Here is a 24,080-nt window from a genome sequence, read left to right as displayed (position 1 = left end):
TCTGATTCATTTTCACTCGATTCGTTAGCGTACTTATTCAAACCCAAAAATAGTGATGTGATAGATATTTGAAAGAAAAGTTTGATTCTTTCTACAAGTAAGGTCCAAGGGATGACCACACAATAGCATTGTAGGAAAAACAGTTGCGCAAGAAAAGGCGTAATAAATTTGCACCACAAGATGAAAGGTGCTTGGGAGAAAAATAGAATGGACAAGTACATTCACGCAATAAGGTAGAAAAGAGTAGATATAGCTCATGGCAAGATAAGATAATAAAAAGGTGCAAATTTTCCATTAATTCTCAAAACGTGGCCAAAAGGTCTTAGTACATCGAATGAAAAGGAGTAAAGCAAATGCGAAAGAAAAGGTAAAGTAAGTAAAGGTCTTAGAATTCTCAAAACATGGGGAAAGGAAAACAAAAATCACTATTTGGTCACTAATCATCTCCGCCCTCATCCTCTCTCGGTTCTTCCGACTCTCCGACACTTTTCGTGTTCGAGCTCTCTCCCTTCTCAGATGGTCTCATCTCCTCATCTTTCTTCTCGTCGCTTAGGGGCGAAGGAATTGAGGTGAGCATCTCTTCGACCTCCCTTCTGATCCTTAGAGGGGCCGAAGTGCGCATCCTAAGTGTCCTCCTTCGGGGAACGTGAGCAACGTGCGGCTCCTTGTCATCGCGATACTTCATTCGGTGCGCTGCTCCTGGCGAATACTTTTGCGTTGGCGGATGGAGTGGAGGTCCGTCGGCCGCAGCTGACATGGCCGGAAGTAGGACTCCTATTAAGCCGACGAAGTCTCCTCGAGACGTGTACTTGGGCGGGCTGAACCAAGTGTATGACACTGCGGCTTGGGCAGTCCACTCGCTCCAAGGGGAGGGTAGCATATGGATAATTCTCATGGTCCCCGCGTGATGGGTGGTTCCATACGCGTAAGCGTCCAGCCAGTGGTCGTAGAAATCGATGACGTAGTTCAGGAGGAACTGTTTCCCGTCCCATTCCAGCTCCTCGTAGCGCTCCACCGAAAAGTTCGTATTTTTGGCGTAACGGCGACGCATCAGGGCATGATAGGGTTGAACCATCTATAAGAAGAAAAAGTCAGCATCGTCCCAAAGGGGTGAAAAGGAATAACAAGTGTGTGAGGTTTCAAAAGGTGCGGTGAAAAAGGATGTGTATAAAAGCAAAAGATGGTGGTACGAAGATAGTATCGTCGGACGTTCTCGTTCCTAAGGCAGCTATTCGCGCGTTTCCTTTCACGTTTCGTCGAGTCCTCACATACATTATCTGCCTAATACTAGTCATTCCACGTTTCTACTGTGGATATAAGCGATGTGATCGTATAGCTAAGTCATGCTAGGTTCCAAGAAGTCCAGGTCTAAGTATCGCAAACATTGTAACATAATCTCACGTAATCACATTCGCATTTCACAAACTCATAAGTTCACATACAATATTCATCGGATCACCATTCGGGAAGCATCGCTTCACATCCACACAATATTTTCAAACTTCTAGGAGTCATCCTATGGCATGCTTTCTATGTTCATAACAATGACATTTTCCACCAAAATTTTCAAGAACATAAGGTTTCAATCATAAGTTATAGCAATATTTTGTACATCTTTCTTCGCGGTTGAACGGGACGAGTTGCGGTTTTGAGCCTTCCATATTCAGTACGTTAGAAAATGATTACAAGGACAACTTAAATTTTGAAAAGACTCTTGGGTCCAGAGCGGAAAGAACTGAAGCTCTGATACCAACTGTAACAACTCGCCTCCCTAGGGTATAATAAATACGGCGACTGCTACCAAAACGGACTTAAAAGAAATAAACATAGGCTAGGGTTTCATTTAAAGAGATTTGACCAAAATATTTAAAGGAAATATCAGAGCAATAAGTCAACGGTTTAACCTAGAAGCTTTAATAAATAAAGGAAAAATACCATAGACTATGATAAAAAATCAAGGTTCGACATAAATTCAACGAAAAAACCACAACATGTATCAATCTTCTTAAACCAAAGGGAAACAAGTTCAAAATGACCAAAAGCTACTAAAGAGTTTCAAAAGTTCAGCGGAAACGACCAAGAGAAAGTGCAGCTATGTATGAAGACACAACTACACTCGAAGTTCAAAACATCCATCTTAATTAATTAATATGCTCAACACCCGCCACCGCTCATCTTCGATCAACCTGCACATAAGGAAAACACATGCAAGGCTGAGTATTTTGAAATACTCAGTGAACTCGTTGCCAAAACATTTTATAAGTTATGCCACCCTTACCATAGTGAACACGAGGTTTAACAATTATCAAAATAAATATTCAACGAGTATCACAAAAATATTTCCATAGACTGGCCAGTCAAACAACTCCCCATTTTTCTCATCAATTTCCACAATCTCAATATTTCCATGGTGCGACGAAAGTGTGGCCACACTTTTCGCCCACGAGACCGGCCGACTAGCAAGGACGGCTCCCGATCCCACCGTGTACACAGCCTGGTAGGGTTTGCGGCCCTACTCAGACCCGAATTCGTTTATACATATCCATAGCCCTGTAGCACAATGGAATCCTCCCAAAGAGATTGGAAATGGGCGTGTAGTATGGCATATATATAAGGAATGGATTTTTAATATTAACTAAAATAAGATATGGCAAGATCTTTTGAGGTATGGAATGATTTGGTAGAATATTTAAATTCTAGGTATGGAAGGAAATCAAATAAGGGATCAAATAAAAATAAAATAATTCTTCCTTCCCAAATAGAGGTGATTTTCGAAAATCACCTAGAACAAGTATAGGTGTCGATTTCTCTCATCAAGAAATAGAGAATAATTGAGTTTTGGATTTAATTTGGATAAAAATCCCAAGAATAAATTAAATCAGCGGATTATAGAATTCCTTCTCCAAAAGTGAAGGGGTCGAAAATCTCAAAAATTATGGCTAGTATTTATGGAAATTTTTCCTAATATTCTCACTCACCCTTAAACAAATAATTCACCTCATAATTTAATTAATCACATGCCACATCATATAATCAACAAGTTTGACTTTTCAAACTTCCAACGCAAACCCTAGACTCGACTCGGTCAAAGAAACTCATGCAATAAATTCATTCATCAATTAATTCTCGTCTCCTACGTCATCAATAAAATTCTAGGGCTCTAAAATTAGAGTTCGAAAATCCGGGATGTTACATTAATATTTGTTAAATAAGGGACTTCCCCCTATATTCCTACTTAAAACTGAGAATTTAGGGTGAAGTCCGTTAAAATTTCTGCTAACCAATGATATCTTTACACCATTGCCATTTGATAAATATTTCTATATCATTATATTATTGAAATTTAACAAATATTTTTTGCATTTATTTGTAATCTGCAAGATTTGTATTTACCTCATTATTTGCACTATTATTTATTTAGTTTAACATAATTTATGTTATTTAGATGTTTATATTCGTAATAAATATTATGTTACTGATAATTGCATCATAAATATAATACAAAATAGATGTTAGTTGATGAGTACATACTAGATATTCTCTATTACTGATAGAGTACTTAAAACGTATGAAATTCTCCAAAAACATAAGAAATTGTCTACTATTGTTTGTTCCACAAATTAGAGATTTTGAAATTCACTTACCTGATTAGCAATTCTCCAAAACATTGTATTTTGTCACCAGTCATCACTGCATAAGATATATAGCGCAAGATTATTATTTTTTATATATCAATCAAAGAAATATCGTGTATTGAGTTAAAACATGAATTATAGACTATTTATTTTTACCTCAGCCATAGTAACTTTGAACTTGATGGTAGGGGTATTCCTTATCAACTGAAAATTTAATTTCATTCCAGTATGGAATGAGTTTTCATGGAAGAAATTTGACCATCCTGTGGAGACTGTCACTCTATCTCTAGTGCTCTTCAAATATGTTTGTCACTTTCTCTCTTGGAATTCAAAGATTGCGATTTCAACGTCTTTGTTCATCACATGTGTCCTCCAGAATTGTATTGGAATGTGCTATAATGTTGATTACATTAATTTATCAATTTCAATTGTTCAATTTATAAATAAATAAACACAATGATTATTGAATATATTTATGAAATGAAAATGTAAATTCTTACCAATTTTTTGTGATTTGATGTTGCCATGGTCGATTTGAAAGAAGTGAAACAATGAGTTCTGAAGATGATGGTCTGTCGATATTGACGATAACTCCCTCTATAAAGGAGTGAGTAAAACATGGAATATTAAAATTTTTATAGATAAAGTTTAATTTATTGTAATTACTTACCCCATTCTGGTTGGTATTCTTTACCACATTCTGTAGTACCATCATATATTTCCACATAGAAGGAATTGGGTGAAATCAGCTAAAAAGTCAAGATATCTCCATACTTCAAGTGGTTATCTTTGTGGAATTTCTGCCATCCATCGTCCAAGCACATTTTTCTGTTTGGAAATTGTTTGATTGTTGCTATCCAGAAGATATTAAACCTGTTTTCAAGTTCGCACGTTGGGCCTAGCTCAACTTGATATTTTGCTTGAAATTTTTCTGGAAAAATATGTTGTATTATTTAACATAAATGTAATTGTCTCTTTGAATCTTGATGTTACAAGGAATTTTATTTCAAAAAAAAAAAAGTAAAAGTAATAAATAAATTTCAATACATACCATCTATGTTTGTTCATCGGATGAAATTATCGTACAGAACTGTGCGGTGCTATCTTCTGAGTATCTCTCCTCTGGTTGCATAGACATTTTTTGACCACTTGAATGTTTGAGATTTACAAAGAGAATATGGAAGATGGTAATGATTTTAGATGTGAGAAAATTTACAAGAGTAATTGTGGAAGATGAAAATGGTTGTTGCCTTTATTGAATGTTAGGTCAGAAGTATTTTATTATTTTGTACTCCACATACGTATTCTCTTTCTGTTGACAATTTAGTAATTAGCTAATAAGATAATTAGATGAATATGCAATTAGCTAATATGATAATTAGATGAATACGTAACTAATTAATATTATAAATAGATGAAAATTAATTAACTTTTATTATAATTCGATGAATATGTACTAACACCAAAAACCAATATAATTATATTTAAAAAATTGCCCATTCATCGTTCAAGTGTAATGTTGCATTTGATGTTGTTCTGATTTTTGTTTTCTATGTTTTGCCGAATTTATCTCCTAATTTGCATGTTGTTTTATAATTTTTCGCAATAATTTTTGAGGGTTTGTTGGAAAGATTAGTTTTATCAAACAACATAGAAAAAATTGTATTTTGTGTTTGCAAATTATATAAAAATATGATTTTGTATTTTTAATATTATAACCGGTAATATTAATATAAAGTACAGTATGGATAAATATAAATTAGTGTACAAAATCATATGAATATCGCCTATTTTTCTATTGACATCGTTGGTATGATTTATTTTTAATATTTCTATATATATTTTGTTTTAGAGTATTGAAGATTGTGAATAATTTAAAGTTTATATTAATTTTCTTAGAAATAAAAGTTTGTCATTATTATTAAGAGAGAATGTTGTATATGTAGATGTTAGATCATATGCTATTAATAATATTTTTCTTTGAAATAGTTGGAAAAGGGTTATTACGTAGGATTAACTATTATTATTATTTATTACATTAACTTTTCTAATCACTCATAAAAATGTCAGTGTGAGGCTAGCTGTATTTTGGTTGCAAAGCATTGTCTTGCATAGACATATACTCTTGTATATGTAATCATTAACTATTATCACCTTGATTGTCGTTTTTTTGAGATATATATCTTTTCAATATAAATTTTAAAATTCATTTAAACCCAATTTTTGAACACAAAATAATCTCCTTCAGTCTTATACAGAGGGATTTTATTTTTCTTATTAATTAATAAGAAAATATGTATTCATAAATATTGTATTCTTAAATATTATACTCCCTATGTTTCAACTAATTTGGTAGTACAAAATTTTGGGCACGGAATATGTTAAACAATTTCTTTTACACATAACTTCCAAGAATTATTGTATTTACTACAAATCTTGTCAGCTGCGCAACGCGCGGGGATATACTGGTAGTACAGTAGTAGTTCAAACTTTTGAAATTTTGAGATATACATTAAATTAGTTGCACACATTTATATTTTAACTTTAAACAATGTCATTTTCTGTTATGCGCAATTTTTTCACTAGTTAAATGTTTTCATGCATGCCATGTCCATCACAATACATAACTAATAACTCTGATTATACTCTATTCGTCCCAACTATTCCAACTAAATTGAGTTGTATTCTTTTTTTGGATGTCCCAACTAAGTTGAATCAATTTCTTTTTATGATGAAAAAATAAAACATTCAATCACTCTTACTTTATTTATCACCTACTTTACTCTCTCTTTACATTTCCTATTTTATTCTTCCCTCCTATTTTTCAAAATAATTTATTAATCTCCGTGCCTAAAAGTTTTGACTCAACTTTAGTTGGGACGGAAGGTATATATATTTATAAGGAATTTAATCAAAAAAATATAACTAAGAATTGACATTAGATTTGGTGATCTAGTGAATAAAATAATACGCCTCTGTCTCACTCTAAGTGTCATTTTCTTTTTGAAACGTCGCACTCCAAATAACACATTTCTAAAAATAGAAACATCACTCTCTCTGCTTTTTTCCTCCTTTTTTACTTTATTCTTTCCACTCACCTTACAAAACAACACTACATAAAAATCGTACCGGAATAGAAATGTTTCACTTAGATAAGACGGAGGGAGTATTAAGTAAATTATATTTTAAAATTTAAACAGTATACTGTTAAATAAATTATAAATGGTAATAATGTCACTTTTTATATATGGTAGCTAAAGTAACCGCTTTTGTTCTTCGCAAATCATCCGCAAATTTTAAATTACATAACTTCTCAATCTAAATTACTTTTCGCAAAAAGAAGTATTAATTTTATAATGATTCTAACGGGATTTGAATTCAATATGTTCGGTTAAATTTTTATAATTTTTTATTTCAATTTTTGTATATGTTGATAAACAGTTTTTATATCAACAAATGCATGTACAATGTCAATAAAACTGTATTGATATTTCACTAACAATATTTAACCATATTTTTTTTCTATATCTCTTATATTTTATTAATTTTACATTAAAACCAACCTGTATTATTCATTATCAAGATTATTTTTTGGAGACGAAGATAACATTTTAAAATGTTAGAACCGAGGTCTTAACTCTTAAGCTAGCTATCCATTTGCACTGACGCAAAATATGAGAAAAATCAGATTTATGTTGAAATCAAAAGTTTCGCAGATTGTGGAAAATTGTATTATTGGACTTTGGATATTTTCTTTTGGAAAAGATGGGATTTTGTTGACTGAAAGCCACAAATGAGATTTGTGTTGAAACTAAGAGTTTCGCAGATTAGACTATGGCTATTTTTCTTTTTAGAAAAGATGAGATTTTGTTTTTTGACTGAGAGCATGCCAAATTGAAGAAATTTCTAGCTCTTGCCATTATATTCATGTGCGGGATGGGTCCCATCCTCATATATCAAAAAAGTGTGAATAATATAATTGTAGTAGTGTTATAGGTTTCAAGATTGGCCATAAAGTTTGATCCAAAATAGAAACAAAGTTAACAAGTCTTGTAGTAGTAACATGTTAAAGTACATATACGCCAAGCGTTGCACATTTAGCACGCGATGCATACATCTATTTAAGCAATCCGCAGCCTTTCTAAAACTTCAGCCAAATTATTTCTGATTTTGGAAAACTACAAATAAAATGTTTGTGAGTGTACTATATTTCAAAATTTGACAAAATCTGTAAATTTGAGAAACTATTCAAAACAGTTTTTGACTATAAAGTTCTTGGTTTAATAAGAAGAGGAGACACTCATGTGAGCAGGTCAAACCCGATCCAGCTCTGGGTTTGACCCGACCAGAGAGAAGGCATGGGAGGTGGGGGTGAAAGGGCTGAAGCTAAGGAGGAGGATGTGTGCACTGTGTGGATGCAAGCATAGAACTAGTTTAGTAAGAATAGAATAGAACCAATGTCATGAACAAGTTAGTACTTTATGAACAAAATTATGCCAATCAACGAAACTAAATGGTGGAGGACGACTATTCCAAGGATGGTTAATTATGTAATCCTATTTCTTACAGTATTTTCTTTATTTGACCTCTCGTTTTTTGTGTTGAACAAACAACGAAGCGCAACGTATTTGATAAAAATGACTTCCTTCTAACATCCGTGCAAACGTGCTGAGGTGTATGTGATTTGTAACTGAAAAAACTGCAAATCTAAATACTACTATAAAACATATTTTCAAAATAGGACGAAATGAAAGGGAAGCCACTAGTCTATTAAATGCGGTTCAAATAAGAGAAAGGAAAAGGAAGAATCTTTATTCACTCTGGTGGCTTACAACGATCAAATAAACTGGACTACTTCTAACACTTATTTCATGTTACATCCTGGCGAGAATGAGATCATACAGAAGTATGGAACGTATAATATATACAGTATAGATAAGATTAGAGCTACAATTTCCGGCCAGTTTCAAAATCCAAATGGCCGTGTTTCATTTCTAGGTAGAGTGACAGATTGACTACTAAATACAGTAATTTTAGTGGACAGAGTTACCTGTTTGATAATGGATAGCAAAGTGCTTAAAGTGCCATTTCTGCCTGTAAAGCAGCAAGCTCGTCTTCTTCCTCAGTACGTCTCTGAGGTGCGGGCCGAGCAGGAACTCTGCCAGCTGGAGCCTGCACCGGAGCAGCAGGGGCTGTGCTTGCAGGCTCAAGAAGCTGTTCCTCCAGCTCTGCACCTTCCAATTCTTCTAGTTCAGCTTCTAACTCATCCTGCAGAACCCAAAAGTAGTCAGATGAATCGAACTAGAAAATTGTCAACATCAACGTAGATAAACATTGAAAAAGTAAAGATAAGCCAAAAACCTCATCAAAGTCAGCAGCTGAGCCAATAGGTGTAGCCAATGCCTCTTGTATCTGCTTCATGTTTTCAGTTTGTTCATTTATATCATCCATTGTCTTGTCCACATCATCGATGTTCCTATTTTAGAAGAAGCAATTTTCAGTTGAATTGGTCAAGAATTTAACAAAACTATACCCAGCAGAAAATGAATGTTTTAGAGCATGGATTGCCTAGTTTTCAATACACATACGTGGCTTTCTGCATTGCTTTCATAGCAGCTGCTCCACTTCTTAATGCATCCACAGTATCTGTAGTAGCTTTCGCACCTTCTAGCAATATCATCTGCTAAAACAAAGAGAATATGAGTACTTGAGCAGGCATGTTACCTTGTAAGAAAGGGAGAAAAATATTATTGGACCTGATCATGGACGCGCAGCTGGAAATTTGCTAGCTGCCCCATCTGTTCTTCATATAGTTTTTTTCTCTTCAAGCACTGTATTGCCGCTGCATGTTCATATTTTTTCTTGCACAAGTCAGTACAGTACTACATGCCACACTGAACTTTGTAATAACTAACTTATATTAATCCAAAATAAACAATAAAGAAGTTACAAAAGCATGTTCAGTACAAAAACATTCGTGTCTAACTGGTTAAGATTGCGTTTAAGGAACTCGTGGTAACTAAATTGTCAATAAATGCAAGGACAAACATGGAAGCAAAACAGAATGAATAAAAAACAGGGTTTGGTAATTTACATCATTTTAACAAAACTGAAAAGGTCTAAGATGGGAAGCTAATTAAGAACTGTAGACTCAGGAAATCTATCAAATTGCAACCTCAACATGCTTGCGTAGAACTTCATTTGTTTAAAGCTCCAGAGTGAATACTTTGAACACTAAATAGACACAAACAAGAAATACAACATTCTAATGCATTCACCAATAAAACAAACATGATAATATGTCAATAATTTTTTTTAATTTTTTAATCCCCTTTGAGATAAGACATAAAAAGTTGAAGAACTCCGTTTGCGTTTGTTAAGATATGATCACGACTTTTTTCTGATATTCAGCTTCAGTTCAATAGCTGAAGACTAATAATGGATTAAGAATAATTAAATTTGAGGAATCTAGTGAGCAGAGTATAGAATAGCAATCCAACAAGGAGCATACCTCTTTTGTTCTTCGCTTTTGTATATGCTTTGGCCTTCTCCACCTCTGCAGATGCCTTCTTTTGAAGCAAATTTTCCTTCTTCTCTAGCATCTCAAGAGTCTAGACAAGAAAATTAACAAAATATCCAGTGTGAATTCAAGTAGAAAGAAATCATGATCCTTGATCAAACAGCACTAGGTAAAGAAATAGGAAAAAAAGGGATGAGGATGCAACATACCTCGTTTAATTTGTCGAGAGTGGTGAGAGCATTATTAGACGGTTGCTTAGGTTTTCCCAGAATCCGATTAAACATGTTTGATTCGATCAGATCAAACTTGAAAACTCAATCAAATTCGTTCTGTTGAAAAAGAATCCAACAATCAGACCAGAATTGGGAGAAGAATCAGCCTCGAATTTACATAAAGCTACTCAAAACTTTGTAGCTAACACCACCGATTTCAAAAAAGAAAGAAACATCAGCGATTTGTACCTTTCTGTCACAACAATAAACAAATCCAAAATTAAAAACTCTAAAGTACCTTCAACTCTGCAAATAGTTTCAATACCAGAGCCAGAGAATTGACGGAGAGGGATGCAGGAGGAGTGGCCGTAAGCGCGTTGTGTTATGAGTTTGGGAAAGTGGCCGTCTTTTTTCAACTGCTCTCGCACTTTGAATGTAATTTTGACTCCATATAATTTTTTATAAATACTAAAAAAAAATTGATCAAAAAATTAATAAATTATCACCCACCTAAAATTTTACTACTCTCGCAGTCCGTTCCAAGAAAAATGACTCATTCCTTAAACACACAAGATTTATGCAATTTTATTTGATGTGTTAGGTAGAAAGAATGAAGTAAGAGAGAAGGTATAAAGTAGAAATAAATGAATTTTTATTTTTAGTAATGGATCATATTAGGTGGAACAAATTAAAAAGGGAAGTGACTCATCTTCGGTTCCATCGATGGTGGATATGTACAGAGTATTAAATATTGTGTCAATATGTTCATCTTTTCAGTTTTTCACGTAGTTTTGCATGCTTAATCAACATTTTGCCACAAACAATCGTGTTATAATTATCTAAACGAGGAATATATGTGTGATTTAATTTGGAAGTGCGATGGTAAAAAATTTTCTTTTGCTTAATAATTTTAGGAATAATTTTCGATATAATTTGTCTCATTGTAGCACGCATATGACTTTATATGATTTGATCTAAAAATCGGTTGAGCCAGCTTCAAACGCTTTTCCCCTTGTGGCATACAAAGAACTTTGTTAACACTTTGATGTTTGTAACAGATAATTCTCGACAGTATTTGGTGGTGGCGCAATTGGCTAGCACGTAAGGTCTCATAGCTTACGAGAAATCCTGTACTTGAGAGTTCGAGCCTCTCACACCTTCCTGGATCTTGTTGCCAAATTAGATTTCTCAAATTCGTATATATAGTTGGGATAATTATCACAAGCCCCTTTAATTTGGACATGCGTGGGGATTAGGCAGCAAGTTATGCTTGGTGGATTTGAATTTGAGGGATGGGATAAGAACTTGAAACCTGAGGATGCAGATATATTAATTTGGTTTATATAATTGATTGTTTGAAAGTAAGCATTTCTAGTTTCATCTCTAATAACGTAACAGAATTTGTTTGTCCTGATGTCCACAATAGTGACGATTGACATTACCAAATGAAGAAGACACTAACTAAACATTATTGAGTTGGTCAAAAGAGGCGATCGTGGGTTTCCAGATGTGTACATTTCCACACTAATATTGGAGTACATTTTTCCTCAACAAATATCTCTCTTTTTAAGACACACACCTTATCACTAAAAACGGATAACTGACTCCACCTGTCTTCAGTTGCAGGGGATATTTCACAAATGGTTTGTGCATATTTTTCCGATGGCTGCTCTTGCATCCTCCCAACTAACTAATCAATCAACTTCATCACATACACTTTCATGGATAATTTTACCTACCATCATCGAAATAACAAACAAACACCAACTTGATTGCATCCATCAACTGAATTCAGATTTCGGAAAGCAATGCATAGCTCATTCATTTCACAAATTAAATCCCTTGAACAGATCAGACAAAGTGCTTATCGGGCGCTGCTCCGCTTCCTACTTTCCATCAGAAATCCAAGTGTCTGCCGTTCCCTCTTTCCACATTCCCCATCTCCATCTCACCCTAGTGCAATGGGCTGTACACGTCGAGATAATACTGCTCGTCACATTAGAAACAACATCACGGTGGATCAAGATTGCCATGTTAGACAGGCCACTACAACTATCCAGTAAAAGGAAAATGGTGGACAAAGTAACCCCAATGTCATTCACAGTTAAATATGCTGTAATTTCTTTTAATCCCTTCATCTCAGCCCTCGACCCTAAACCTTCCAGACCTGGATATGTTTCAAACTCAGACCAAATTCGTGAAGTCAAAGTAAGACGGCTAACACTAGGAAACGCATGAAGCAATAACTCAACAATGGACTTGGAAACTGCGACTGGCGTTTCCCATTTTGTTGAGACAGCAGTTAGATTCTCAACACTTCTGCTGACAGGAATCGCAGTAAGAAGATTGCGAAGGCCTGAAGATTCAAGATGCAGCCTTTTCAAATGAGAGAACTCTTTCACTTCAAAGTTACAAGTACTATCAACAGTGAGATTCAAGCTGGACAACAGCGGAGTTTCAATGAAAAGGTGATTTGGCTTCACGCATGTAAGAGTGAGGTCGACAAGACTAGGTGCGATAACAGATATTGAGGTTGGAGCATTAGACACAGACCAATGACATGTTCTAAGGTGCATAAGATGAACCTTAGGTTCTTTAAGTCCTCCAACACCAATTAAATTGAGGACTTTCAACAAAGGGAAACTATCATTCACCTTTTCCAAATTCTCATCATCCAATCTAATGAACTCAAGTGTCAAGACAGTGAGGTTTGGCATAGGAGTTAAGCCATCAACAGATAGCCACGCATTCTTAACTTCTAACTCGACAAGTTTAGAACCTGCACCGCCAAAAAGAACACTGATTTATTTCAGTTTGTCAAGAAATAAGCAATCTTAGATACTCAAATAAACTCATACAAAGAACCAAGACACTAATAAATTATAGCAACTGAAATTAAATAGCAATCAAGTAACTGAATCCAACAAAAACAAACTTCCATGAAAATCCAACAGTGATGCGAATCAATCATAAAAAACTCCCAACTTTATTAGGCAATAACAAACTAGTAACAAATTAAATAGGAATCAAGTATCTCAATCCCACAAAATGACAAGGATAATTACTGTCTTCTGTTTTCAAGTGGTGAAATTATTTATTGAGTGATTCATCATCACACTTGGCAGTATATAGGAATGAACAACAAGTAGAAAGCAGGCACGTAAAAGAGAAAGAAAGGTAGCTCACAATAAGAAGAAATTAGGGAAAGCATATCTGTCCGCCTCCAGCAGGACTGCACCCAAAAATCGGAAATGGAAATGGACTTCAAATGGGGGCAAACATCGGGCAGCCAAGCCCTGAGGAAATTGACGTCGGTGAGGAACAAATCATCGTCCTCATCCTCGACGTCGTCGTAGGAGACGAGGCGGAGGGGCTTGTCGATGCCGAGGTAGACGCGCTCGACGAGGTGGAGGGCGGAGAGCAATTTGCAGAAGACGTGCTTGAAAGGCGTGATGGAGGAGCGGGTGAGAGGGGATCGGGACTTGGCGTAGCGGAGGTGGGAGCAGTAGAGGTGGACGGATCGGATCTCGGGGGCGAGAGAGTTGATGGCGCGGGAGGCGACGCGGCAGCGGGCGACGTCGGCGGAGTCGGAGAGGCGGGCGAGGATGTCGAGGAGAAGAGGGCCGGGGAGATCTTCCATGGAAATTGGAATTGAAATTAGGGTTGGGAGTAGAACAAGGAAAGGAGATCGAGTTTTAGATCATCATCTTCCAATTCCAAAACATAGTGATGCTGAATTTGATGCCGCTTGACACTTGCTTCTTCATCTGTTAACAAATTTTGTCCGTCTCTAATTTTATCCAAAAATGATGAAATTTATGGGCATGTGAAAAGCATTGCTTGGGAATGGCACGTGGAATGCAGAGAGGATAGGGTGTACATTTGTTGATGAAATTGAAACGTCATACGTGGTGTAGCGTCGGCGTGACGGTCCGGGAAAATCAGATCATATGATTAATTTTGCCAAAGAACTAGTACTAGTAAATAAACTTGTGAAACAAAATTTAAGTAAAAAATAAGTGGAAAGAGATTAAACTAACTCAGAGAATAAAAGGGTATTAAAAAATTAATTTAATTATCATGAGATTTAAACCGCTACTTTTACATTTGTGTAAGTATGAATATTAAATTTAGTATAGTATAAGTTTTAATGTATAATTCATCAAGTAGTAGAGAAATAAATAGTAATGCAAGTAGTGCCAGTGGAAACTAGAAAGAGAACTCAATATCATGAGTAATGTAATGTATAAGTAGGGGTGTCAAAATGCATACCGGGTATTGGATATTCGATATCCGAACAAAATCCGATTTTTCGGATATTGGATCGGGATCGGGTAGTAAGAATTTTGGACGATCGGATATATCCAAAATACCTGATTTATTTTTTAAAATTAATAAATTATATTTTTATTATAATTAAATGTAATTTAATTTCTTAATTATCTTTTAGTTAATGCTTATTAGCATATAAGTAAGATATTAGTGATTTAGATTTATGAATTGTGATAGGTTATTGTGGATGAATGATTGAACTTTTGAATTATTAAATTGTGATGTTTATCAGGGAGGATGTTATTGTGATAGCTTTTTTTGTGAAATATGGATAAGTTTATTCATGTTAGATAAATCAAATATTACATAATCAAGATTCAAGGGAATAGAGATTATAACCTTTTAGTTTGTGTCAAGGTAACCTGCTAGATTTAGTCCAATAAAATAAACTAGAAATGGGTTTTTAAAAAATAGTCGAGTGCCACAGAAAATAGTCGAGTACCCAATTTGACAGGCCTATGTATAAGTGTCTGCAGAAACATCAGTTATTCTCAGAGAGAGAAGGAGAGTTGCAAGAATGGGAATATGATAAACGGGACTGATACAAATATGCATATCGCAGGATATGTATACTTAGTCAATATTAGTTAGGATTTGATTAGATTTTCTTTCTTAATATATTTCTTTAATTAGTTAGTTGTTAGTAGATTTGAATTTTGAATTAAGTTAGTTGCAGATTTCTCTCATTTTGTAAGTCTATATATTGAGGCTTGATAAGGCTAATTTCATGCATTGGTTATGGGGATAAATTATGTGATTTCCTGGGTCTGGCGAGGTTTTATAAGCCAGGTGTAGAGAAATTGCCAGATCCAAGAAGAAGGAGAGGATCACCTGGAGAAGGAGTCTGACACAGAAAGTGAGCAGAAGGAAGAAGAAAATCACCAGACGGAGGAGGATTCTATACGAAGGGCAGAATGGAGAATTCAAAGAAGGATCTAGAAGCTCAACTCCACTTCTATAAATAAGATCACGCAACAAGCCTGAGGGCATCCACGAATCATCATCTCTTAGCTCTTAGTTTAACTCAGCTTTTCTCACGTTCTCTACACGCACGCACTTGGGGGAAATCGAATTGGGGGTTAAGGTTCCAAAGTTCATCACTAGTTGTGTAACACCGTCTCCACGAGAGGCAAGATACAATCTATTTTCCAACTTTCAGTTTACATTTTCGAATTTCCCGAGTCTTCGCTGTTCGAAGCTAGGTCGTATTTTGTTACATTTCCGTTAGATATTGCACTCTTTTGCTATGGAATTCACTGCTATGGTTTGGTTTCATGTTATCGCTTTGTTTTCTGTTTGCTTTGATGTTACGTGGAGATCGTTGTTAATCGGCTGAATCTGGTTAAATCTGTTGATCGGAGATGGAATTTGATGTGGTTTGTGGTGGATGGCTTGGATCCGGAGTGGATGAAGCTAGATATGTTCATTTCATGTGGTTTGATGTTTAATTTCTATTTTCTTGGTTAACTCGTCTAGTGATAATAGATCTGCTTAGGTTTCCGTAGTTGATCGCATTAATCGGTCTAATTTAGTTTGCCCTGTTTCGTTCTGTGTTTTACTCTGTATTTCCTATGCATTTCGTGATCAAGGTTTTTGAGAAGATGAAGTCACTGTTAGTTAATCCTTTAGTTTGTTAATCTGCAGCATTTCATTCGTACTCTACTATTTCGGGAAATGGTCCCCACGCTCTGTTTTTCCTCTGTCTAGGCTAGTTTTGGGAAGTTATTCGCCTGATCTTGTAATTGTTTTAGTCGGAAAGTTATCTTGAGTACGTCTGGTGATCATTATGCATGTTTCTGATATTTTTGCCTAAGTCTAGTTGTTAAGATAGAGCATTTCATTTCCCAAGTCTAGGAGTATAATCTCAACCCAAAAAAATGCGTGGCAGCAGCCAGAAAACAGTGTCCAGGTCTTTTTGCATGTTTACTTACGCATCCATCTCTGTGGAATTCGATCCCTGCTTCCATGTACTAATCTTTTTAGCATAACGGGTTGAGGGTTTTGAAAGGTAGAAAGTGATTGTGTGCCCAACGACATGTGATTTCGAGGATTCTCTGAGTTCCTAGACTCCGTGGTCTAGTGGATTCTCTGGATCTAGGAAGTTTGAATACACACTTCACTCTTCTACGCTCTTCAAATGTCGCTGTTGTCGGGGATGGATGGCGTAGTTTGTTTACGTGTTTAAAGATTTGATGTATATAGTTTTAATTTCCTTTTATTGTTTCTCTTTGCAGTTTATGAGCAAAGGCTCACGGTTTGGAAACTGGAGTAACTCGTCTGGGTCAAGGAACGTTCAATTCAGGTGGCAGGTCAGGGAGTCAACATCCACAGTCACCACCAGATCGGGGTTAACAACAGGAGATCCATTTCCGTTTGGATCAGATAGTGAAGAGGACTGGAATTCTTCAGGCAGAGAGGACCCGAAGTCATCATCAGAAACTGAACACTCAGAAACAGAGGAAGAGGAGTCTGTAGACATGGCAAATCTAGTGGACCCTGACCCTGAGATCGATTCGTTCACCGCACATCTAGATGGTGAGCCAGCTCATGCTATCGTTTCGAATCAGCGCCAAAGTTCCATCGATATTAAGACGAATGTGTTGGGCGTCTTACCTACATTTTCGGGACGGAGGAATGAATGCCCTTATGAGTTCCTGAACGAGTTCAGCAAACTGTGCAGCATCCAGAAGAGGCCCAATGATGCCACGGAGGAGGACTACCGCCTGCGCGCAGTCCCATTCGCCTTAAAGGGGGAGGCCAACACATGGCTACTGAGGCTGCCACCGGACTCAATCCACACATGGAAGGATTTCAAGCTGGAATTCGTGGACTACTTCCCGTCCAACTGATGCACTTTTTATTAGCACTAAATAAACCTGCAAGTATACAGAGTTTATATAGTATAGCTAAAGGTTAGTACCGGATATCGAACACGGGGAAGACAAATACAAAGTGTCTATCCTCTACTAAGACTCAATTACTATCTGGAAAAACATTTGGGTTTTGAAAACTTTTGAAAAACTAAAAGCAATAAAAAGCATAGATCAACTAAAAGCAAATAAATCAGGAGAAAGACAATAGAGATAAGGGAATTCCAGGGATGTGTGTTCACAGTTATGGTTATACAAAATTCCAACTACAATACCCTAGCACAGTTATTACTTTGATAGAACGAGTCACCTAGCTTATGCTCATGCGATACAAACGTTGATTACAAGATTAGGGTTGTCAATCCTAACACGTAACTCCAAAAAGCTCCTAAGACCCTTGAAAAGTCCTCACTCTCAATTAACAGTGTCGTTTTAAGGGAAGCTAACTGTAGTGTCTACTAAGTGGATCTAACTCGCTAGAACTCTGTCACAGTTATGAAGCAAGTTATATTAAATCATACACGATTGTGTCACTCAATCATGAAGCATCAAGATTAACTTAGGGAAGAAACAAAGTAAAAACAAAACGGATATTAAATAGAAAACGGAACTTGTATAACCAAAGTCGTTACTAACACATCCCTAGAATCCTATGAGTTTAGTTACACATAATTGAATAAGCTAAAAACATAGATTGTAGGGAAGACAATTTGAACATAAAACTAAAGCAAATAAAACCCGTAGGTTGAATCCTTGTCGTTCTTGATGTTCTTGAAATCCTTCTCCAACTCCTTGCACCAATGAAGTATTCTAGGTCTTGATCTCTATGAAGTATTATGCAATTGGAAGTTCTCCCTTTTGATGAAACTTGAGGTCTTATTTATAGGGGAAAGCCATGACTTGTTGTAGAAGGAAAAAAATCTCTAAAATATGGTAAAAATGGATGCAAATCTAGGGCTTCTCGGATTCGCCGCCTTTCTCCGGCGGGCCGCCGCACCTTGGCCGGCCGGTCGCCGCGTTGGAGTCCGAGTCTGTTCCCTCGGCGGCGGACCGCCGCACATCTTCCGGCGGTCGCCGGATGAGACTTCTCTTCCAAGCACATTTTTTTTCGAGGCGGGCCGCTGCGTTGATCTGCCCGCCGGGCGCCGGCGGCCGCCGCACACATCCGCGGCGGTCGCCGGTCGCCGTCTGACTCCAGATTTCCAAACTTGGCATTTTGGCTCCCTTTTTCGGCTCAATTATGCACATTTCTCACAAAACACGTCAAAATACCAAAATACACAAAATATGCAAATAATGGACGTGTAGAGTGACTTTGACATCAAAAACAAACCAAATAATGGCCTTAAAACAATGCAAAATCCGAGCGTATCACCAACAAAACTAATGCCCTCAAAAAGGAGATTCAGGAATGCAAGCAGGACTACGATGAGTCCTTGAGCCAATATTGGTCTCGGTTTAAAGGACTGCTCGATTCTTGTCATTTTCATAGAATGATGGAGGCCGAGACATTTTACTTATTCCATGAAGGAGCTAATCCTGAGTCTAAGGATTTGATGAATTCCTCGAGTGGGGGGAATTTCACTAAAAACAAGGCAAGTGAAGCACGTGAGATTCTAGGAAGGTGATGCAAAGAAGGCGTATGATAACCCACGTACTATCATGAGGAGAAGCTCAGCTAATGCAGTAAAGGAGCAAGAAGGAGAAGGGGTTGGAGACAGAATAGATCGACTGGAGAAGGCACGTCTAAGCGCTATTGAAAAGAAAAATTCCCCTGCCTCGCAGGAAAAGGAATAGTCGCCAGGTCAGGAGGAAAATCAACTCCAACTCCGTTATGGTCCACCACCCGATGGAGAATTCCAAGCCCAGGTAAACACAGTGGGGAATTGGAATCAGAATAATCAGAATACAAGCTGGAATCAGTGGAAGATCAAAGAGGCCCCATGGAGAGACAACCCCTGTTTCAGGTGGGTTGATGGGAACCAACAGCTTCAACTACAGTACCCAGGTCCAGCAGAAGCCCAGCAGAATTGGCCTAACCGTAATCAAGAAGGGCCACAGCACAACAACTCGAACTGGTCAGGGAAGAATCAAGAAGGGCCGAACAACTGGAGTTACCGCAATCAAAGGGATCAGTCCAATTGGAGCAATAGGAACCAGAGTAACCAAGGGAATTCTTATGTGCCACCACACCAGAGGAATGCCACTGGGAACAATCAGAATTTCCAGCATAACCACCAAGGGAATCAAGGGTCAGGAAATCAATTCAGCAACAATCAGGGAGGTCAAGGAAACTATCGCCCAAATTAGGGGAGTGGACCGAACCATAATCAAGGGTCAAGTTCCAGTCAGCCAAACTATAAGCCTCAGAGGAATCTGGATGATATGGTATACGACCTAGTCAGCTCTCAACAACACATGCAGAACAACATGCAGGCCAATAATGATGTGGTACATAAAATTCAAGATGCACAACAGGAGTAGAAGTCTGCCATGGATATGTTGTCCAAGAAAATGTCTCAATTAGCAACTTCGTTGAGCGAGCCGAGGGGACACGAGGGAAGGATACCAGCCTCAGTAAAACCACCTGACCGGGCAAACATCAGTCAGATCACTCTAAGGTCAGGACGAGGCTATGAAGGTCCCATGATGAAGGATGATGAGAGTGTGCCTCCTATGACAAGCAAGGAGGATGAAAAACTTACCCCTGACCAGAGGGATACTGAGATAAGAAGCACCAGAGTAGAAGATGACCTCCAAAGGGATGATTTGGAGAAGCCGCTACCTCGTATGGCTGATCCATTCTTCCTAGAACCAGAACCAGAGGTGGAGAGTGAAGAAACAAGGAAAGAAACTGGAGAACCCTCAGCTGGGGGGTCAGTAGGAACAGTGAAACGCATGAAGCCATTCCCTTACCGAGGGGAAGTCAAAAAGAAGAAGGATGATAGCGAAGACTTCATGGAGATTTTTGGAAAATAGGAAATCAACTTACCGTTCCTGCAGGCTCTAAAGCTGCCCACTTTCAGCAAATTCATCAAGGAGTTCACAGCTGGGAAAACCAAACCCGATGGGAAGATAGTGATTGGAGAAAACGTTTTGGTTGTGATACAGAAGAAGAGAATGCCTTCAAAATGCACAGACCCAGGTATGTTCACTTTACCCATTTCCTTGGGTGACATTAAAATTGAGCATGCCATGTGTGATCTAGGAGCATCGATAAACGTTTTACCGCTTTCGATATATAAAAAGTTGATAGGGGTAAGTTTGGTTGACACAAAAGTGGTAATTCAGTTGGCCGATAGAACATGCATTTCACCCGAAGGTGTGCTGGAGAATGTGATAGTTAAAGTGCATGATTTCCTGTACCCAGCTGATTTCCATGTGATAAAAATGAGTGAGAATGAATCTGCTGAGTCTAGCGGAGTGCTTTTAGGTAGACCCTTTTTACGCACCGCTAAGACTATAATCGATGTGTTTGATGGATCCATATGTCTGGACTATCATGGGGAGAAATACACCTTTAGCATTGATGAAGCTATGAAAAAACCACTGGATGTTGAAAATTTGCATGTTGTCGATGTTATTAACCCCCTGGTCTAGGAATATCTTGAGACTGAATTAATGCAGGAACAGTTCAACAATTCAGAGTTGAGTCACTCTATTGACAAGGAGGTAGCAGGGTGGTGTGAAACCCTATTGACTCGGGACTTGACAGACGAGCAGATCAATGAAGCGATCATGGCATTCTGCCACCAACCACTATCATTCGAATCAACTTGCTCTGTTCAAGCAAAAGGCCCAGACGAGGCAACCGATTTTGGGGAAATGGCAACCAGGATCTTGGAAAAGAATCCTTTGCCTCAGGAAGCCATCACACCTAAGAAGGAGCTGAAGATATTGTCCGAGAGTCTAAAGTATGCCTACCTTGGAGAGGATGAAACTTTCCCGATGATAATAAACAGCCACTTGACAGAGGAACAGGAGACTGAGTTGCTGGAGGTAATCAGAAGGAACAAGAAGGCCATAGGATGGACTCTCTCAGACCTGGTAGGAATCAGCCCTGATCTTTGTATGCACCACATCAGACTGGAAGAAGGCGCAAAGGCCCATAGAGATCCACAGCGAAAGCTGAATCCGAACATGAGGGAAGAAGTTCTGAAGGAAGTCCTGAAACTGTTGTCCTTGGGTATTATTTACTCCATTCCAGATAGTGAATGGGTTAGCCCAGTTCACATGGTGCCTAAGAAGTCAGGGATACAGGTGATCAAGAACGATAAAAATGAATTGGTACCGACTCGGTTGGTGACTGGATGGAGAATGTGCATTGACTACCGGAAGCTTAACGAAGCCACTAGGAAGGATCATTTTCCTTTGCCCTTCATCGACCAGATGTTGGAAAGATTGGCTGGGAAGCAGTACTTTTGCTTCCTTGACGGATACAGTCGATACTTCCAGATATATGTGGATCCTGAAGACCAAGAGAAGACAATCTTTACCTGTCTGTTCGGCACTTATGCATACAGGAGAATGTCGTTTGGTCTATGCAATGCACCTGGAACCTTTTAGCGTTGTATGATGAACATCTTCTCAGATCTACTGGAAGTGTGCATTGAGATTTTTATGGATGATTTCACTGTGTATGGGAATTCCTTCGATTCTTGTTTAGCCAATCTAGATCTGGTACTGAGAAGATGTCAGGAGAAGAATTTGGTCCTAAATTTTGAGAAATGTCATTTCATGGTGCCAGAAGGAATAGTCCTAGGTCATGTGGTCTCGGAGAGAGGTATTCAAGTGGACAAGGCCAAGGTGGATGTTATCTCAAAACTACCATACCCTACGAATCAAAAAGAAGTCAGAGGATTCCTGGGGCATGCATGATTTTATAGGAGATTTATCAGGGACTTCGCGAAAATTGCTCAGCCACTTACTCATCTCCTACACAATGATGTGGAATTCGTCTTTAATGAAGACTGCAAGAAGACATTTCAAATGTTGAAGGATAAGCTTGTCTCTACCCCGATAATAAGAGCACCAGATTGGAATCACCCCTTTGAGGTAATGTGTGATGCAAGTGATTTTGCAGTAGGAGCAGTCCTGGGTCAGAAGATCGAAGGGATGAGTTATGTCATTTTTTATGCCTCGAAAACCCTCAACCAGGCTCAGAAGAACTATGATACTACAGAGAAGGAGATGTTGGCCGTAGTATACTCATTTGAGAAATTCCGACCGTACTTACTAGGGTCGAAGGTGATAGTCTACACTGATCACGCAGCCATTAAATATCTCCTGGCCAAGAAAGAGTCCAAACCAAGGTTGATCAAGTGGGTGCTACTACTGCAAGAATTCGACTGGGAGGTAAAAGATAAAAAGGGCACAGAGAACAAGATCGCAGATCATCTAAGTCGAATATTTCAAGGGGACACGGACGAAGCCATACCTGATACCTTCCCCGAGGAACATCTTTACTATCTGGGGAAATCTGCTAGACCTATTAACTGGGAAACAGTGTTGGTAGTGACGGGTCCAGGAACATCAGACAAAGGGAAATATCCTATGAATACAGAACTATAGTTCGCTGACCTGGCCAACTACTTGGTCACAGGAGAAATGCCAGGTTCCCAAGAAATTTCCCGGGCCCAGAGGATGAAGTTGAAGAGTGAGGCCAGATACTATTTTTGGGACAATCCTTATCTCTGGACAATGTGCTCAGACCAAGTAATTCGACGATGTATTCCAGAATGGGAACAGAAGGACGTGCTCAACCATTGCCACGCCCTGGCATGTGGAGGTCATTTTGGACCCAGGAAGACTGCCAGAAAGGTCTTGGATAGCGGATTCTATTGGCCAACCCTGAACAAGGATTCTTTCGAATTCTGTCAAGTTTGCGAGAGATGTCAACGGATAGGAGGTATTTCAAGGAGAGACGAGATGCCCCAAGTTCCAATAATAGTTTGCAAAATTTTTGACATCTGGGGAATGCATTTTATGGGAGCGTTCCCATCTTCTTATGGTAACACTTACATCTTGGTCGCGGTGGACTATGTGTCCAAATGGATAGAAGCAAAGGCTACACCCACCTGTGAATCGAAAGAAGTAGCTAAGTTCCTGAAGGCAAACATTTTCAACAGGTATGGGGTGCCTAGAGCTATAGTCTCAGACCAGGGAACACACTTCTGCAACCGCACCATAGAGGCATTGATAAGGAAATACGGTGTACACCATCGGTTATCTACCCCATATCATCCTCAGTCAAATGGTCAAGCTGAAGTCTCGAACAGAAAAACCAAGAGCATTCTAGAGAAAAGTGTGAACACCACAAGGAAGGATTGGAGTAAGCGCCTTGATGATGCTCTCTGGGCCTATAGGACAGCTTACTAGACACCAATTGGGATGTCACCTTATAGATTGGTATTCGGAAAAATGTGTCATCTGCCCGTGGAAGTGGAAAACAAGGCATATTGGGCCATTAAGGAGATGGATATGAAGGCGCCGGCCTGTGAAGAAGAAAGGA

At 38.1% G+C, this 24,080-nt stretch overlaps 3 protein-coding genes across 5 annotated transcripts; 1 reads left to right on the top strand and 2 right to left on the bottom strand.

Moving 5' to 3' along the window:
• Nucleotides 1-8,421: 8,421 nt before the first annotated feature.
• Nucleotides 8,422-10,796, bottom strand: LOC125187011 (vacuolar protein sorting-associated protein 32 homolog 2-like). Its single transcript, XM_048083513.1, has 7 exons — nt 10,666-10,796; nt 10,365-10,484; nt 10,147-10,246; nt 9,392-9,477; nt 9,224-9,315; nt 8,997-9,111; nt 8,422-8,903 (listed from the first exon to the last, which is right to left on the bottom strand). Exons 2-7 carry the CDS (start codon nt 10,437-10,439, stop codon nt 8,712-8,714), a joined length of 660 nt encoding a protein of 219 aa, XP_047939470.1. The 5' UTR covers nt 10,440-10,484; nt 10,666-10,796; the 3' UTR covers nt 8,422-8,711.
• Nucleotides 10,797-11,863: 1,067 nt separating this feature from the next.
• Nucleotides 11,864-14,182, bottom strand: LOC125190765 (F-box/LRR-repeat protein At4g29420). Of its 3 annotated transcripts, XM_048088155.1 has the most exons (3): nt 13,554-14,181; nt 13,022-13,146; nt 11,864-12,353 (listed from the first exon to the last, which is right to left on the bottom strand). In XM_048088155.1, the coding sequence occupies exons 1-3, from the start codon at nt 14,005-14,007 to the stop codon at nt 12,321-12,323; spliced, it is 612 nt and encodes a 203-aa protein (XP_047944112.1). In that variant the 5' UTR covers nt 14,008-14,181; the 3' UTR covers nt 11,864-12,320. The 3 variants fall into 3 exon arrangements, with proteins under 3 accessions (XP_047944112.1, XP_047944114.1, XP_047944113.1); XM_048088157.1 differs by lacking the exon at nt 13,022-13,146 and having other exon boundaries at nt 13,554-14,182; XM_048088156.1 differs by lacking the exon at nt 11,864-12,353 and having other exon boundaries at nt 13,042-13,166; nt 13,554-14,182.
• A 5,880-nt stretch (nt 14,183-20,062) lies between these two features.
• LOC125189480 lies at nt 20,063-23,140 on the top strand. Its single transcript, XM_048086753.1, has 6 exons — nt 20,063-20,458; nt 20,573-20,714; nt 20,826-21,139; nt 21,197-22,067; nt 22,161-22,352; nt 22,809-23,140. Exons 1-6 carry the CDS (start codon nt 20,063-20,065, stop codon nt 23,138-23,140), a joined length of 2,247 nt encoding a protein of 748 aa, XP_047942710.1.
• The last annotated feature ends 940 nt before the right edge of the window (nt 23,141-24,080 follow it).

This window comes from Salvia hispanica, chromosome 5 (assembly GCF_023119035.1).
Source record: "Salvia hispanica cultivar TCC Black 2014 chromosome 5, UniMelb_Shisp_WGS_1.0, whole genome shotgun sequence".
Taxonomy (NCBI): Eukaryota; Viridiplantae; Streptophyta; class Magnoliopsida; order Lamiales; family Lamiaceae; genus Salvia; species Salvia hispanica.
This window is presented reverse-complemented; position numbering and strand designations above follow the sequence as displayed.